At 31.9% G+C, this 17,065-nt stretch overlaps 1 protein-coding gene and 1 long non-coding RNA gene across 2 annotated transcripts; one reads left to right on the top strand and one right to left on the bottom strand.

The window, feature by feature from the left end:
* Positions 1-818: 818 nt before the first annotated feature.
* Positions 819-1,507, bottom strand: LOC146915164 (albumin-2-like). Its single transcript, XM_085721262.1, has 2 exons — positions 1,328-1,507; positions 819-1,286 (listed from the first exon to the last, which is right to left on the bottom strand). The coding sequence occupies exons 1-2, from the start codon at positions 1,505-1,507 to the stop codon at positions 819-821; spliced, it is 648 nt and encodes a 215-aa protein (XP_085577388.1).
* A 5,895-nt stretch (positions 1,508-7,402) lies between these two features.
* On the top strand, positions 7,403-8,118 carry LOC146915163 (uncharacterized). The gene is made up of 2 exons (XR_015014491.1): positions 7,403-7,532; positions 7,835-8,118. It is a non-coding gene; the product is annotated as an uncharacterized LOC146915163 (long non-coding RNA).
* The last annotated feature ends 8,947 nt before the right edge of the window (positions 8,119-17,065 follow it).

Below are 17,065 nucleotides of genomic sequence, written 5' to 3'. Positions count from 1 at the left end.
TAAGTAAAGGAAACAAATGATTATAGTTAATTGCATTAATCTTGATGGCTATTAATTTCATTTAACTTGACAGATTGTAAAACACGATTATAGTAATACTTTGTAAACAATGGACAAATGACTAAATAATTTTTTGTTTTTTCTTTCAATGCTTCCTTAGTAGTTAAGACAATGTTTATTAAAAAAAAATAAAAAAATTAAGAAGCTCATTACCCTCTGGTTGCCAAAATTTTCGGGTCATAGAGTAATTTCATATGTAAATTTTCGGTTGACATTCTAGTACATTAAATATTCCTTCGAATTTTAGCAAATAACATTTTGATGTGTATATTTATTAAAAAAAACATTTTGATGTGTATATGAAATAAAAAATTAAATGCACATTTCAAAACGTCTTAAAAGAACGACCTGGTCTCCCTTGCATAATTTTTGGCAGTGTCACAAAACGTCTTAAAAGAACGACCTGGTCATGACTCAACCTAGAACAACTTCGGTAGATATATATTTATTAAAATAAAAAGAATTTGAAAATCAAAATACAACAGTTTAGAAATCCAAAAACAACAAATATTTATTACATTAGCAAAAGAAAGAAAACAACACAAACATCTTACATTGATGTGCTCAAAACAAAACAAGATAAACAAACACAAGATGTGGGCATAACACAAGAACCTACCCCACTTATTACCACACCCACGACGTTTACATTGTCGAGTAGAAGAAGAAAAAAAAGTAAACAGTGATAACATGAGTTTCCGTACGTAATCATAAGTTTAGTCATCCATTTAATTTTTCATAGAAGTGGACAACTGCAATTAGATCTCGTCTTGTAATATGTCTTCAAGAAAAGGCCAAACTTTCTTGATTGATTTTATTCTACTATTAACAATTTTGTCACTATCATCTATGTTATGGTCATAACTGATCCATGCAAAATATTGTCCTTTGAAGATGTAAGCCGAACCCAAACACCAATCAGAAAAAGCTACATCAATTCCATGTTCAAAGACTGTACCAAACAAACTACCAAAACCATGGCTAATAGACTGATGAACTAATAGTTTCTCAGATTCATAGTCTATTAGGGCATATTTATCTCCTTTAAATATGAAAACTTGTTTATCCTTATATCTAAATGCAGCATCTATTCCTTTTTCAAATATTGTTTCACTAAGATAAGGAAACATTTCATTGATAGGAACTGAACTTAAAAGTAATTTAGGTTTTGATGTATATGGAGCATAGTCAATTTTGGCACAAAGATTTCCAGAAAAGATGAATGCCTCATTGCCATCAGCGTCAAAGGCACAATCAAATCAATTACCTTTGCGAAAGGCGTATTACCAAGCCTTGGAATCCATTGAGAAATATGAGTTGGCCCTTCAGCAATTTTCTTTTCGCCCCTTGAATTATATTCCAAAATAACACAGTTTTGTTTCACGAACATGTAACAATAACCATTCCGAGATGAGCGGAATGCAGCATCTATGCGATTAGATGGCATTATTCTTTTTGGATGATTTATTTATCTATTTCAAGGTATGGGATATGAAATGTTTTTCCATTAGTTTGTTTATATAGTATAGACCTTACCGCATTACCAGTTATGTGAACACAGAATCTATATAGATTTCAAAATTGATACCCAAAACACGTTTGGACACGTTTGCATGTGACATCTCATCTCATCTCAGATTGTAATCATGTGGCAATAATGGTAATTAACAATGATTTGTTTATTTTTCAACCATATTAATTAGATATTAATGAATGACCAAGACAATTAATTAACAAAGTCTTCTCTTTCTTAACAAAAAAAAGATGGTTAAATCCAACTTGCTAAATAGATTATTAAAGAATGACCAAGGCAATTAACAAAGTCTTCTCTTCCTTATTTAAAAAAAGGCTTAATAGCAGTTTTGGCCCCTATGTTTTAAGAAGTTGCGATTTTGACCCCCTAACAAAATAAAATACAAAACCGCCCCTTAAGTATTGACCATTTTGCAGTTTTGGCCCCAGGCCAATTTTGACCAAGTCAATGCACACGTGGACGTCACGTGTGTAATTATTATTTTTTTAATTAAAAAATATTTTATTTTTATTTTTTTAATAATTAAAAAAATACACATGTGGCATCCACGTCAGCTTTGACTTAGTCAAAATTAGCATGGGCCAAAACTGCAAAAGGGACAATACTTAGAGGGACAGTTTTGTATTTTATTTTGTCAGTGGACCAAAATCGCAACTACTTGAAACATATGGGGTCAAACTGCTATTAAGTCTTGAAAAAATAAGGGTCAAATTCATCGAAATTGTTAGGGATTTGAATGGGATTAATGAAAGGGTACCAAAAAGTAGGATGAGGTACATTGTTACCACTGAAGTAAGATGGAATGATTCAAAATTGAGAATGATGAACCCCGAATACGATACTAAATTCAGATATTAGTTAATAGGAATCTAGATTGGCGTAAGATGTGATGCTTAAGAAGTACTCCGATTGATATTATACGTCTGGAAGTTAATAGGAATCTAAATTGAACTTTAGCTCGAGGATTAGAGGAGTATTGGGCATTGGTTGGATTACTCTTCATCCTTCAAAATCTGAACTGGAGAGAATGATAGAGAGAGATTAAGTCGTATTTCATTATCTTTAGCTAATTCATTATGTAAGTTAATTATTAAATTATTTGATTCATAATTATAATGTATTTTTTGTAGTCTTGAGTCTGGTAGGCTTATCGATCAAGGCCTAATGTGTAATATGACGGAAATTTTACCCTGTACCTATGTTTGTCCTTTCACCCTACAAATTATCGAAAAATTCCTATATTACCCTTTTTTGTCATTTAACTTTTTACACATTTTTTCAACCCTCACTTGCAACATTTCTGGATCCAGATGAGTTCACCCCCACATATGTATTTCCCGGAAACGTTTTTTTAAGAATTTCTGGTATCAATGTTTATGAAAAAGAAACTAACAAATGTGTGTTCCATAAACCGTAAGGATGATATTAATTAACTTAACATTGAATATTTAACAACGAATGTCTAAGAATTCTCTTAAAACAAATCGAATGTCAATGGATGCTTAGCCAAATTAATGTAGCACAATATTAACTAACTTAACAACGAATGTCTATGTTTTCCTGCATCTCTGTTGATATAAAAACGCAAGGATGGTATTGATTAGTCAACCGGAACTCAAAATTTGTAAACATGATTTTGCATTTTACCGAAACATTAGCCGAACGTCATTGCAGATGAAATTGAGAAATAGATACAAATCAAAAGGAAATGACAAAAATTGAACCAGATCTGAATTAGAATACTCTTTATTAGGAAAAGCTGATGATTATGGACAACAAGACGTGATGATTACATATAGGAAAACGATCTGTGCAGAAATTAGAGATTACACTCATTTGATGCTTCCCGGAAAATGTAGAATGTATTTTCGGGGGTAGCACTTGTGTGTCATTGGCTTTTTGTGCCATTGGTGTCATTGTTCCTATCTCTCTCTTAACCACTCATTCTCTCTCATCTAAATAATTTATTTTAATCATTTATCCATCAATCTCTTTCGAGTGTTGATTGTGGGACTAGTTTCTTTCCACGTATTTCCTATGTATAAATAATAGTTTTCCATAGGGAGAACGGGTCGCAAATCGCATATACAAAATTCTAAAAACACTCAATGTACATGCGCAAGAGAAAAGAGTCACAAAAAATGTATGTAAAGCATTTGTCGGACCACCTTTATTTTTAATGCACTTGCATTTGCACTTTTTCTTTTTTTTAAGTTTCTGCAATTTAAACTTAATTTCTTAAAACCAGTCGAAAGACGCCACACGGTCTCGTCCTGTTCGTTAAGCAACCTACGAACTTGATGAACGCACAACAACAAAATGCACAACATGTCCTAGGATCTCTGGTTTGGTCCTTCTTGTTATAATCAAAATCAGTCGGTATTTGTTTACCAAAGACACAGGTAAACAATATCACGTTAAATCTGTCGTTTTTTCAGTCTGTCTTTTACTATTATTGTCATTATTCTTTCGTCCTGTTATAACATTTACTTTCATGAATTTTACTTAAAGAGGATTTTTCATTTATTTTATCCCGTAAATGAATATATTTCTACCAATTAATAATTTTATCTTTTTAAAATCCTTATTTATTAATTTTATTTGGTCTGCAGCAACTTAACCTAATAATTTCCCTCTAAAATTCTGCATTAGGTTAGCAACAATTTAACCTAACAAATTTCCTCTTAAATGCAGCAATCCCTAATATTTCTCCTCACTGATGAGCTTTTCATTCCTATCATGTTGTGTCATCATTTGTATATATCTATTGTTATGTAGACTTTATTTTTGACAAGTTGTTGTACAATTATTTAATAGGTTTACAAACATAATATCCTAATTTCCATGCAAACTCGGCTACCCTATATTATTATTATTATCCTTATTTATTAATTTTATTAGATCTGCAGCAACTTAATCTAATAATTTCCCTCTAAAATGCTGCATTAGGTTAGCAGTAATTTAACCTAACAAATTCCATCTAAAATGCAGCGCATCAATTTAACCTAACAAATTCCCTCTAAAATGCAGCAATCCCTGATATTTCTCCTCACTGATTAGCTTTTCATTCCTATAATGCTGTGTCATCATTTGTATATATCTATTGTTTTCGTAGACCTTTTTTTGACAAGCTGTTGTACACTTATTTAATACGTTTACAAACATAATACCCTAATTTCCATGCAAACTCGGCTACCCTATATTATTATTATCCTTATTTATTAATTTTATTAGGTCTGCAACAACTTAATAACCTAATAATTTCCCTCTAAAATGCTGCTTTAGGTTAACAGCAATTTAACCTAACAAATTCCATCTAAAATGCAGCGCACCAATTTAACCTAACAAAGTCCATCTAAAATGCAGCAATCCCTGATATTTCTCCTCACTGATTAGCTTTTCATTCCTATAATGTTGTGTCATCATTTGTATATATCTATTGTTTTCGTAGACTTTTTTTTTTGACAAGTTGTTGTACACTTATTCAATACGTTTACAAACAGAATACCCTAATTTCCATGCAAACTCGGCTACTCTAATTTCCATGCTAACTCAGCTATATATAGCAAACCCTGAACCGTGTTTCTCTGGAATCATATATTTTAATATTTTGATTTTTGCAAATGGAAGGACGTGACCTTACAACCTTCCTCTCATACCACTGCTTAACTGGTATTCTAATTTAACATGTATTTTATCGATATGCATATTTTTTTGAGAATTGGAATATCCTTTCTGCGTTTGTTGTTTTTAGTTTGAGATGTTTACACCAATTTTGGCAGTCTTCCTATTTATTTTTGTTGTAATTTCTTGGTCTATTATCTAAGGATTCAGACTGTGCCGTGTAATGTCATGTTTTTTGAACTTAATCTGAATTTTGTTTCATTCAAAACCTTATTCTGTTTTTAGCCTTTATTTCCTATGCATACTTTTATTATTTCTTTCTTTGCAAGCAAAGTTGTGCAACTGTGAATGAATTTTGAGGTGAGAATCACCTTTCCTTGGTGGTTTTTTGTTTTGTTATATAAGTAGTCATTTATTTTACTGGTGATCATTGTTTTTAACTAATAATATCATCATCAATTTAATTGTATTAATAATTATGGAACAGTTGCTCAAAAAGAATTAATTATAGAGATCCTCTTGCTGCCATTGTTGAAAGCACGTATCCTAACATCTTGGAGAGCATGAGTGACATAACTTACTTTCAAAATAGAGTTATATTGACAACAAAAAATTCCATAGTCAAGTAGATCAACGACTATTTGTTGGACATGGTTCCAGGTGAGGAGAAGGTTTATTTGAGTTATGATTCACCTATATATGCAGTGTAACTTAAACGGTGATCATATTGACGATGTTCATACACCCGAATTCCTCAACACCATCACTGCTTCTGGACTGCCTAATCACCAATTAAGGTTAAAGGTTGGTGTGTCATTTATGTTGTTGAGAAATATAGATACACGATATGGATTATGCAATGGAACCAGATTAGTTATCACTAGGATGGGAAGATACGTCATTGAGGGGAGGGTCATTTCCGAAAGTAATGTTGGTGATCAGGTTTTCGTATTCAGGCTATCTCTATTGCGTTCAGATGTGAGGATTCCCTTTAAGTTTCAACGAAGACAATTTCCTTTGACTATATCATTTAATTTGCAATGACAATTAACAAAAGTCAAGGGCGGTCGCTTAAACATGTTGGTGTATATCTGCCAACACCTGTATTTTCTTACGGACAGTTGTATGTTGCTGTTTCAAGAGTTACGTCCAGAGAAGGACTAAAGATATTGATCATTGATGAAGATGGTGAAGATACCAATGTGACGTCTAACGTCGTATATGAGAAAGTATTTCACAATGTGTGATGAAACTACATGTCAATGTACTAAAATTTTTCATATTCCTTTTACCGAATAATTGATAGGATTACCAAATTTTCTTTTATAATATTTTCAGATTTTATACATTTTATGAAGTGTTTTATTTTGTCTACTATAGATTATCACCTGTTTTTTTTTCACCGTTACCAATTATATATTGCATTTTATTATTTGTACGTCAATCCTTTAACAATAAATTCATGCGACGCACGGGTCAACAATCTAGTGAATAGTAATTGGTGTTGCGTTCTTATACAAAAATGGGTGATTTGGCATTTTTCAGAACTAATCAACGGATAGCATCGTGGATCGAAATTCAAAGTGTTACAATGATCTCTTTGCACTTGTAATATTTCTTTTAAAAAACTAAACAAATTTTAAAAAAAATTGTTAATAATAAATACCACATTATTTTGTATATAAATATACTATTGTTAGGGACGACTTAAATTATGAACTCAAAAAAGCATCAATAAGAAACATCTTTCATAAAAGATATAGTTTTCGACGCATAAATCTTGATCTGCTAACGCACCTTTGTATAACAATATGAATCAAAGAACTTATGTAAAAGACAATGCAAAAGAAATCATGCAAGTATAAAACTTTATACCCATTCTCTATGATAATATAATTTAGTATATAAAAAATCCTAAAACGTGTTGTACGTGTACATAATTATGTTCTGACTCCGATTATGCATTAATATATATATTTTTTATTTTAAATTTCCCCTTTCTATCATCAAAGGTTGAATAGAATTAAAAAATTAATTCTAATGATCGATTAACAAATTTTTTATGTTATCATTCTATTAAGTGTGTTAAAGGAACAAACATAACACATGAATCTACTTAATAGACGTTTAATAATTATTTTAAAAAATATTAATTGTTTTTAGCACAAGATGTACTCTATATACTATAAAATCATCAAATTAGATCATATTTGTTACATGCAAAGAAATAAAAATATGGATAAAACACTCAAGTTTGTGTATATTATGATTTTATTTCTTTCCCTTTTTCTTTTTATAAAGAATGTTGATGGCGGTGAGCTATTTTTTTCATCCTTTTAACATTTCCTTCTTTAGTTTTTAGTTTTTAGTTTGCAAACAATTTTTTTATTTCATTTTAGGGAAATGTTAACGAGTGACTTTGGAGTATTGATTAAAGTTCTAAAATAAGTAAGTTTGCATAAAAAAACAGAGTAATTATTGCTAAAACAAAAGCAAAAACTTGTATTTTCAAAACAAAGTTTCTACTAAGGGATTCCTTAACCAATACCTTTAATGCACTCGTTAGCAAGACCATTTATTTTAATATCATTATTTTATTCTCTTTTTCTATTGCAGCATTTGTTAAATGTGAAACTGATGATGATTGTCCAAAAAATGACGGGTTTCGCAAGTATGAGTGCGTTAACAATTGGTGTAGATTAACTGGACTGTACTGATGATTGTATGAGTCCTAGACCAAGAAAGTATACTTACTAGACCAAGAAAGTATACTTATGCCTTGCAGGGAAGAATAATTCCGTATACTAGAAAAAAAAAATCTATGAAATATAACTTACACTAGAATGTTATGTAATTTCAATTTATATATTCTACAAGCACCCAATATTTTTATTTTTTTATTATCTTATTGTAATTTTATAGACCTTGCAATTATGGCTTTGTACTCTAAAATGTTGGTAATAAAATGACACAAGATAAATAAAAAATATCACAAGATAAATAAAAAAATATTATAATTAGATTGTTTTATTTGAAGGGAAATTGCAGAGGCATACAAATTAACGCAATAGAAAATTAAAATTTATATTTTAATGGATCCTTATGAATGGTCATGAATCATGGATTGTGCAATTACCTCTTATAGTGCATAACTTAAGCAGACGAAAATATGAAGAATCATGAATATTGCACGAACAACGATGACTCTATATAGTGCACACAAACTGAATGAGTGGCAATAGGCTGCATCCAGTGTGCTAGATGAACAAACATAACTGTTGGAAACACTCGTCTTTCATTACTCCGTATTTGGTGTAGTCATTGTCTTAAACCTATAAAAGTGTATGAAAACTGGACGTAATAGCTTTCTGGATTACTATACTAATATAAACAATAATTTTATCAAATTTGGGGTTTTCATGAGTGATTTCTTTCAAATAAATCGATAAGTGCTATGAAAAATAACACTATTTTAGCACTTATCAAGTATGTAAAAAGTGGATTGTATAAGGTTAGTATTTGCCCTAAACATCATCAAAACTAGCACTGTCATAGGCTTGAGAAGCTTCTACCGTCCACACATAATTAAGGGCATATCCACAACTTGAAGCACATACATGTAAAGATAAAATGTCTTTATTAGGGCTATAATGAGGCCAATGTAAAGGTGGGATAAACTTAAGGGGAACTAGGCTGTAAAATCATATAGGATGAAGAAGCATAGCCATGTAAATCACTTGAATTTTAAGCATGAAGGATATTTGAGTTCAACAAAGTATGATGACACAACAATTGTAACAGTCCGATTTTCGTTAGATTTATTTAATTAATTTTTATATGTGTTTATATGTGCTTGTACGTGATTAATTGTCTCTGTATGCATTTTGGTTAGGATTATTAGAATTCGGTGTTAGAAGGGTATTTTAGTCATTTTGGACTTAGGGGTATTTTGGTCATTGTGCGGCAAGGGTAAATTAGTAATTTCACTGTGAGGATTATTTTTAGTGTTTCAAGTGGGAACCATTAATTTTACTAAGTTACTAGTGGGTTGTGGTAATTAATTAAGAGTCGGTAACTATTCGTTACTCCCTCCGTTTCAAAATGAGTGTCGCTTTAGCCAAAAAAATTGTTTCAAAATGAATGTCACTTTACATTTCCAATACAACTTTAATTTTTTTCTTCCAACTTTACCCTCAATAAATACTCCAACTTTTCTCTCTCACACAATTTTCAATGCAACTTTAATTTTGTCTTTTTCTTATAAAGTAAAGGCATTTTAGTAAAAGCGTTATATCCAATGATTATTTCATTCCATTTCTTAATTTGTGTGTCAAAGCCTAAAGCGACACTCATTTTGAAACGTATGGAGTATTTTTATCCATAAGTGGGTAGAAACGTTGTGAATTAGTTCGTAAGAGTATTAGGCCCATTAAGACATTTTAAGGGTTAAGCCCAATAGTGAGAAGCCTATTTAAACTCTAGTTTTGAGGAAATTAGGTCACATAGAATCATTTGTTCATTTCCTCATAACTTTTGAGAGAGGTAGAGAGAGAAAGAGCAAGAACAAGGGTTAGAGAAAGGAAGCTTGGGAGAAGAAGAGAAGAGTAGAGATTCAAGAGGTTGGAGCTAAAGTGAGGCCTAAGCTAAGTTTGTGAAGATTAGAGGTAAGGGGGCTAGTATTCTCTCATAATCTTTTGTATAATCTCTTTTATACTTAAACCCATAAGTGCTTAATTGTGAAAAGTGATTGTTGTGAATTTAATTGGTGAAATTCGTGCTCATATTTTGATGTAGTGTTTGGGTATGTGAATTTCATGATAATCAAGGTGTTGATGTTGAATTTACATGCTAGAGATATATACATGTGTATACTTTGTGTTTTGCTCAAAATTGGTGGAGTATGATGTTGTTGTTGATGGATTGTTGATGAATTCATGTTTAATTGATGTTGTTGTTGTTGTTATGAGGTGTTGTTGTTGATGATTGAAACCTTGGGTAATCATAATCATGGAGTTGTGGTGTGAATTTGTGTGGGTTTTTGAAAGTTTTACAAAAAATGGATTAAATGGTGATTTGTGTTGGAATGATATTTTGATTCAAGTTTTATATGGATTTGAGTGCCTTTTTATGTTTATAAACGTTTAGAAAAACTTTGGGGATGAATTTGGGCATTGGGGAATCAAAATTGGAATTTTGGAGTGAAAACTGAGTTTTTCCCAAGAGCTGTCTGTCTAAGCTCGCCATGGCGAGTAAACTGGTGGCCATGGCGAGTGAAGCACTTGTCCAGCTCGCCATGGCGAGTGATTTAGTGGCCATGGCGAGTTGCACATTGCAGTAACTCATATTTTGTCGTTTTAGTGTTTTGGAGTCGATCCGGACCATTTCAAACTAATTCTTTTGATGTAATTAAATGTAATCAAGCTTTTTAAACCTCTGTAAACATCTATTGAATTGATTTGAACTTGGTTTGATGAATCAATCCTCAAACTTTCGAAAACTTCAAGAACATCGATTTTCCAAAACTTGTTTTCTCAATGAAAAGGGGTGGGGTTAAGGTTGTATACTGATTATATGATTTCTGAAAATGGTTGTGATTGTTTTCAATGAGTTTTAACTTGTTTTGCTTTGAAAATGAAATTCCTTTGGAAAAGTGGTAAAGAGAGACGAACTTTGTGATTTTGATGATCCTGTCGTAGTTGGCCGATGAAACGCACATGTATACTTAACTGCACTCATATGTGATCTAAGTGTATACATAGTTGAGGCACTAGAACTTGTTTACTTGGTTTTGTTTCAATTGTCTCAATTGTTTTAAAGTTGTAAAATGATAGACGAACTTTGTCGAAAATGATCTTTAAGGCCGAATACTTTGCAAATCTTTTGCGAATAACTTTATATGATTATATGAAGATGTATGAATGATTGATAGGTGTTGAATACGATGTTTATCATAGTGTGATGTAATTTCTCCCTTATTTGAATTGTGAGAAATTGTATGAAGTTGTTGTTTTGCAGTTACGTTTGTTGATAATTATGATGACTCTTATTTGGATTGTGACTTGTTGATTGTGTGGACGTAAATAATTGATAATGCAATTGTTGGTGAACTAATCAATGTAAACGGAGGTGTACTTTTATATTGTTGTTGGTGAATGTATATGTTAGGTGATTTGCATTGTTGAGTCTTTGCTTGTATGTCCATGCATCATAGTCATATCGAGTCATATGAGAAATGTGAAAGGAGATGTACTTTTACATAGGTGAATTGTAAGAGGAGGTGTACTCTTACAAATGATGTTTTTGTTGCATCATAGGTGACGACCTTGTTGGTGATGGTACCGCATGCATATAGGTGTCATGTATATGTGCATTATACATGAATTCTAATTGTTTATGTGCTTGATGATTGGATGTGGTTGATAGTTGCATAATGGTGATGTTGTGGACTTGTTTGTGTTGATGAATTTTGAAGTTGAATTATCCATTGTGTAGTTGATTGAAATGCTTATATTTTCATTTGTTTATGTTGATTATGATTGATGTGAAGCTAAACTCCAATGGTCTTTGACCGCCTACCTATTTGTATGAATGGGTAGACAGCGTGCAGGAGTGATCTTTTAGCTTGCTTGGTGAGTTGTTTGAGGATAGCGGGAGCTTCCTCTGTTTACCTGTTAAGATGTCACTCTTTATGTTATTTTGAATTGATTTATGTTGTTTAGATTTTACCCACTTGTCGGGATTGGAGATTTTATATGTTGATGTATTGGTGAGTTTATGACATGTGTATTTTGGAGATGTATGTTTTATATCTGCTGCGACTTTTGAGAAACTTTATATATATGCATGTTGTTTTGGAATCTGTTGAAGACGTAACGTCTATTTCTTGAATTTTCTTCTCAAGTGGTAGATCCACTAACCCCGTAGCTTCCAAGAAATTATTGATGTCTCTAGCATCTCTATTCCCACATCCAATTACTTCGCCCTTTCTCTCCTTCTTCCTTCTTATCGAATTAAAGTCCCTCATAATGTACCACAAATCCACCGTAAAATTATTCCAAACAACTAGAACTTCCTCCCACAACCGTCTTTTAGATTCAATATTACAAGCGGCTTAAACGTTTATAGCGACACACATTTTCTTTTCGGAACCCCATTTGAAAACCACTCCTCAAAAGCCATTTCTTTGGAAAGAGGTTTTTTTTTTTGAAGAGGCTAAAATGGAATATATTGCTCAATCAAAGCGTTCTTCTTAGCACAAGGTGTACCAGGAAAAGAATGAAAGTCACAAACTATTTACAGAAAGATAGAAACAAAAAACAGAGAAAGAAATAGTATTAGCCTATGCCCAACATAGTGAACGAACTAAGCCACCAGCTGTGGTAGTTGAAAGAAAGGTTAGGAAGTTTCGCCTTCAACCACATATATGAAAGTGACTTAATCTTGTCAACAATCTGATATGTTGAACATTCTTTACCATTAAATAACTGACTATTTCTTTCTTTCCAAATTTCCCACGTAGTAGCATACCAAATCAGATGCAAAATATATTGCCGCACCTTAAAGCAATTACCACCAACATAACCAAACTGAATGAGGTAATCTGCAGGCACACTAGGGAGAATTGAACAGACACCCAGCCAGCGATGGATTAGATGCCAGACATCCCCAAAAATATTATAGTGTAAAAATAAATGAGAAGAAGATTCTAACGAGCCACAACCACCCGCGCATAATCTATCCTCAGAAGTTATAACTCCACGACGAAACAGATTATCCTTAGTTGGCAAGCGATCACGGAACAAACGCCAAGCAAAGGGAACAACCTTCAAAGGAATATCCTTATGCCAAAGAAGCTTTGATGAGACTGTAGTGTCAGTATGATGTTGCTGATTCAGGATTTTATAAGCACTTCGAACAGTGAAATCTTTACTCGATTCCAAGTTTTTCCTTTTGTGTTTTTGTGATTTTATCGTCTAAGTACGGCGTTGTGTTGTTCGTCGTCTTGTGCGGTGTTTGATTTAACGTCTTGTTGTGGTGTTCATTTCGTTCTTATTGAAAGATTGACTTCAGTCAATTACAAATTCAATCAATGATTTGGGCATCAACGTTGCAGATCCGAAAGCATGGGTATTTCGGTGACTTAGATTTTATCATATTATTTGTAGGCATTTTGCAGTGTTATGCTATTAACTTGGGTGTTGTGAGTTTGTTCGCAGATTCACTCTTTACGTTATTAACAATGTTTGTATCTGATGTACTTTATCAATTTGAAAGAATAAATATCGTTTTGTTTTTGTAAAAAAAAAACATATTCACATTAAATAAACTTTTGCGACAAAGGACAAAAATAACTGTTACCCCCCTTAATTTTTTTTTAAAATAACTGTTACCCCCTAAAAAAATTGCTAATGCTCTGTTTGGTAAAAAATAGAGGATAACTGATAGCTTATAACTAATAGCTGATGGCTGATAGGTTGTAGCTGATGACTGATAGCTGATAAGCTAGTTGAAGTGTTTGGTAAAACTAGCGGTTCAACTAGCTGATAAATGTAAAATGACATAAAAAGGTATTCTTAATTCATGATAAAATTTATATTGATTTATATTCAAGTATTTAGAATTTTGTAAGTTAAATTAATTTTTTTAAGTTATTTAAATCCATTAATCTAATATACCTTTTATAGTATAAGTGTCGCCTCATTACCGCCGAAAGTGCAAGCTATGAAAAATACTTGGGTGGGAAGTGGTTCAATTTCTTCAGAGAACGTGTGATGGAAGAAGGTGGTAAGCTCATCTTTGATCTCGCCGAAGAACTTGCACGTTCGTGTTGTTCCAAAGTAGATTTTTGCTGCTGAACTATTTGACCTTCTACTATTTTGGCGCATTGCTTGGACTGTAATCCTAAACTATCTTGACCTTAAGATGCCATTTGTTTTGTTAATATTGTCTGATGTAAATATTGGCAAAAATCCCTTTTTGGTTAGTCTATGACACTGACAGTCTCTTTTATAAACCTAACTATTATGTGACGTTAATCTGCACATTGTTGGTTCCTTCATTGATTCCAATTAGTATCATGTTAATTATAATATTATTTTCCTAATCTCTTGAATAAAATAGAACATGCTCTTTTCCTACAACAAAGCTTTATAATGCTTTGTTAAATGTTTTAGAAAGGTACATATAGCTGAAATCTGTGCAATATGCTTGCTTGATTTTCACATTTATGAAGGGCAGTAATTTCTTATAAAGATGTAGCTATTTCGGTATTTTCCTTAATTTGTTCATTTTCCTTTTATAACAAAGAGCTGAAATCTGTGCAATATGCTTGCTTGATTTTCACATTTATGAAGGGCAGTAATTTCTTATAAAGATGTAGCTATTTCGGTATTTTCCTTAATTTGTTCATTTTCCCTTTTTAACAAAGATTTTCAAAAATATCGCACGGGTTTTTAACTCGTTGTGATTCAAAAATTGAACACCATATAAAGACATGACTCTGTTTGGTAAACCCAAAAAAAGAGCTTTTAGCTCTTAACTTTTAGCTTATAAGCTCATTTGACAAAAAAAGCTCTGTTTGGTAACACTTTAGCTCTGTTTGGTACAACGAGCTTATATCTTATTTCAGGAGCTTATAAGCTATTTTTCAGAAGCTACTTCAAGTAGCTTTTGAGCTTATAGCTTTTAGCTTCTCATTTTTTCTTCCATATTTACCCTTATTAATCAAAGCAAAAGCTATCAGCTAATTTTACCAAACACTTCAACTAGCTTATCAGCTAAAAGCTATCAGCTAAAAGCTATCAGCTAGCTTATCAGCTATCAGCTAATTTTACCAAACAGAGTCATACAATACATTTAATATAACTGTTGATTTGACGTAATAAAGAAATAGAAATCCTTAGCCAAAATTTCTTTATTTAATTCTTACTATTATAACGATAGATATGTACATTTTCAAAGAAAATTCACAAACACATGAGGAATCTCTTATAACACGTCATCTAACCTAGGCCTTATTACATTTTTATCTACTGTTCTAGTTTAACACAAATACTTTAGTTCTAAACGCCTAGATTATCAATATTTTAGTTTCATTGATTTAGTTTCATTCAATTAAATATAATTTTGGTTTGATTTAAATGCATATTTGATCCATCTATTTTTAAAAAAATTAAGTTTCGGTCCTACTATTTTTAAAACCACTCTTTTGGTTTCAATTTAACTTTGAAATTTGGATCCTCGTATAATTTATTAAGATGTAGTACATTTATTTATGACACGGCATAGTTTATTACCCGTATTTTGCTAAAATCCATATTCGATTTTGGTCTAATAAGTTCTACCACGTCATAAATGAATGTTACCTCATAGAAAATGATCCAAAATTAAATTGAGACCAAAATTAAAAAATTTAAATTGAAGGACTCAAAAATGATTTTAAATTAAGAGGATCAAAATTTCATTTATAAATAAATACGGGAACTAAAAAGTGCATTTACAGCTTTTTATGCAGCTAGGTTTCGATTACATGTTTTAAGATAAATTTGCCGTGAATTCACTTGAATTGGCTTGATGGTGTTAGTTTGAAATCTTGGAGTGTGCTACAACTTAAAGTCTCAAGTTCGATTGTCTCAATATCAATTTAAATGGACTAATTTAGTTTTTTAAAAAAAAATAAAAGGACAAACTTGTCGTGAGTTACTTTCTTACTTAGTTTATGGAATATAATTAATTCTCTTTTCTATTAAAGGTGTGCAAATTATGAAAGGAGTAGGAAGTTGGTCAATTCTATTTTCAAATAAATTCCAAGCCAATGGGTTAGATATTTGGATGCCCAACCCAACTTGCAACGTGGCTTGAAAACATGAATGGAAAAAAGGAATAGATAGACATTTTCTTGATCAATTCTTGATAAATTCTCTCTAGATAAATAACAATGCTTTTTCCAATATTGGTGTTTCTCATGTTAGGAGGAATTTGGATTCCATGATTTCTTGTAATCCTACATTTACGTAGTTATTGTTGGATAACGATGTAACAAGGAAAACATTTCCCAAACGAGGTGTCAAGAATAATTCTGAAAGGAAAGTGCGTAACAATCACCCTCATTGATGACCAGACATAGAGAAAATATAAGTGTCGCCTCATTACCGTCGAAAGAGCAAGCTATGAAAAATACTTGGGTAGGCAGTGGTTCAATTTCTTCAGAGAACGTGTGATGGAAGAAGGTGGTTATCTCATCTTTGATCTCGAAAAGTCACCGAAGAACTTGCACGTTCGAGTTGTTCCAAATTAAATCTTTGCTGTTGAACTATTTGACCTTCTACTATTTTGGCGTATCGCTTGGACTGCAATCCTAAACTATCTTGACCATTCTCTTTTCTTATAGCAAAACTTTATAATGCTTTGGTAAATATTTTAGAAATATACATATAGCTGAGATTTGTGCAATATACTTGATTGATTTTCACATTTATGAAGGGCATCAATTTCTTAGAAAGATGCAGTTATTTCCCTTAATTTCCTCATTACTCCTTTATAACAAAGATGTTCAAAAATACATCACGAGTTTTTAACTAGTTACCCTTTACTCCTTCAAAAAAAAAAAAAACTAGTTACCCTTTAAAAAACTATAAGTAAATGATAGGTAAAACTCATTTAAATACTCAAAAATAGATTTATCAACCATAGAGTCCCCTTAAGCTTAGCTTAAGGGGTAAAGACAATTCACTATATATGGAAGGTCCGAGGTTCAAATCCCGACCACCACCAAAAAGAGTCCCTATGAGCATAGCTCAGTTGACGGGAACATACATTGTTATATGCAGGGGCCGGGGTTCGAACTTC

Source organism: Medicago sativa, chromosome 6 (genome assembly GCF_051527215.1).
Source record: "Medicago sativa cultivar Bolivia chromosome 6, Bolivia_mono, whole genome shotgun sequence".
Classification (NCBI taxonomy): domain Eukaryota; kingdom Viridiplantae; phylum Streptophyta; class Magnoliopsida; order Fabales; family Fabaceae; genus Medicago; species Medicago sativa.
Note: the sequence above shows the minus strand (reverse complement) of the source record. Positions and strands in the feature narration are given on the sequence as shown.

Coding starts and splice junctions, on each gene's coding strand:
- LOC146915164 (XM_085721262.1), bottom strand. CDS start 1,507: ATGCCATCTAATCGCATAGATGCTGCATTCCGCTCATCTCGGAATGGT. Junction 1,287..1,327: donor GTAATACGCCTTTCGCAAAG/GTAATTGATTTG, acceptor GATGGCAATGAG/GCATTCATCTTTTCTGGAAA.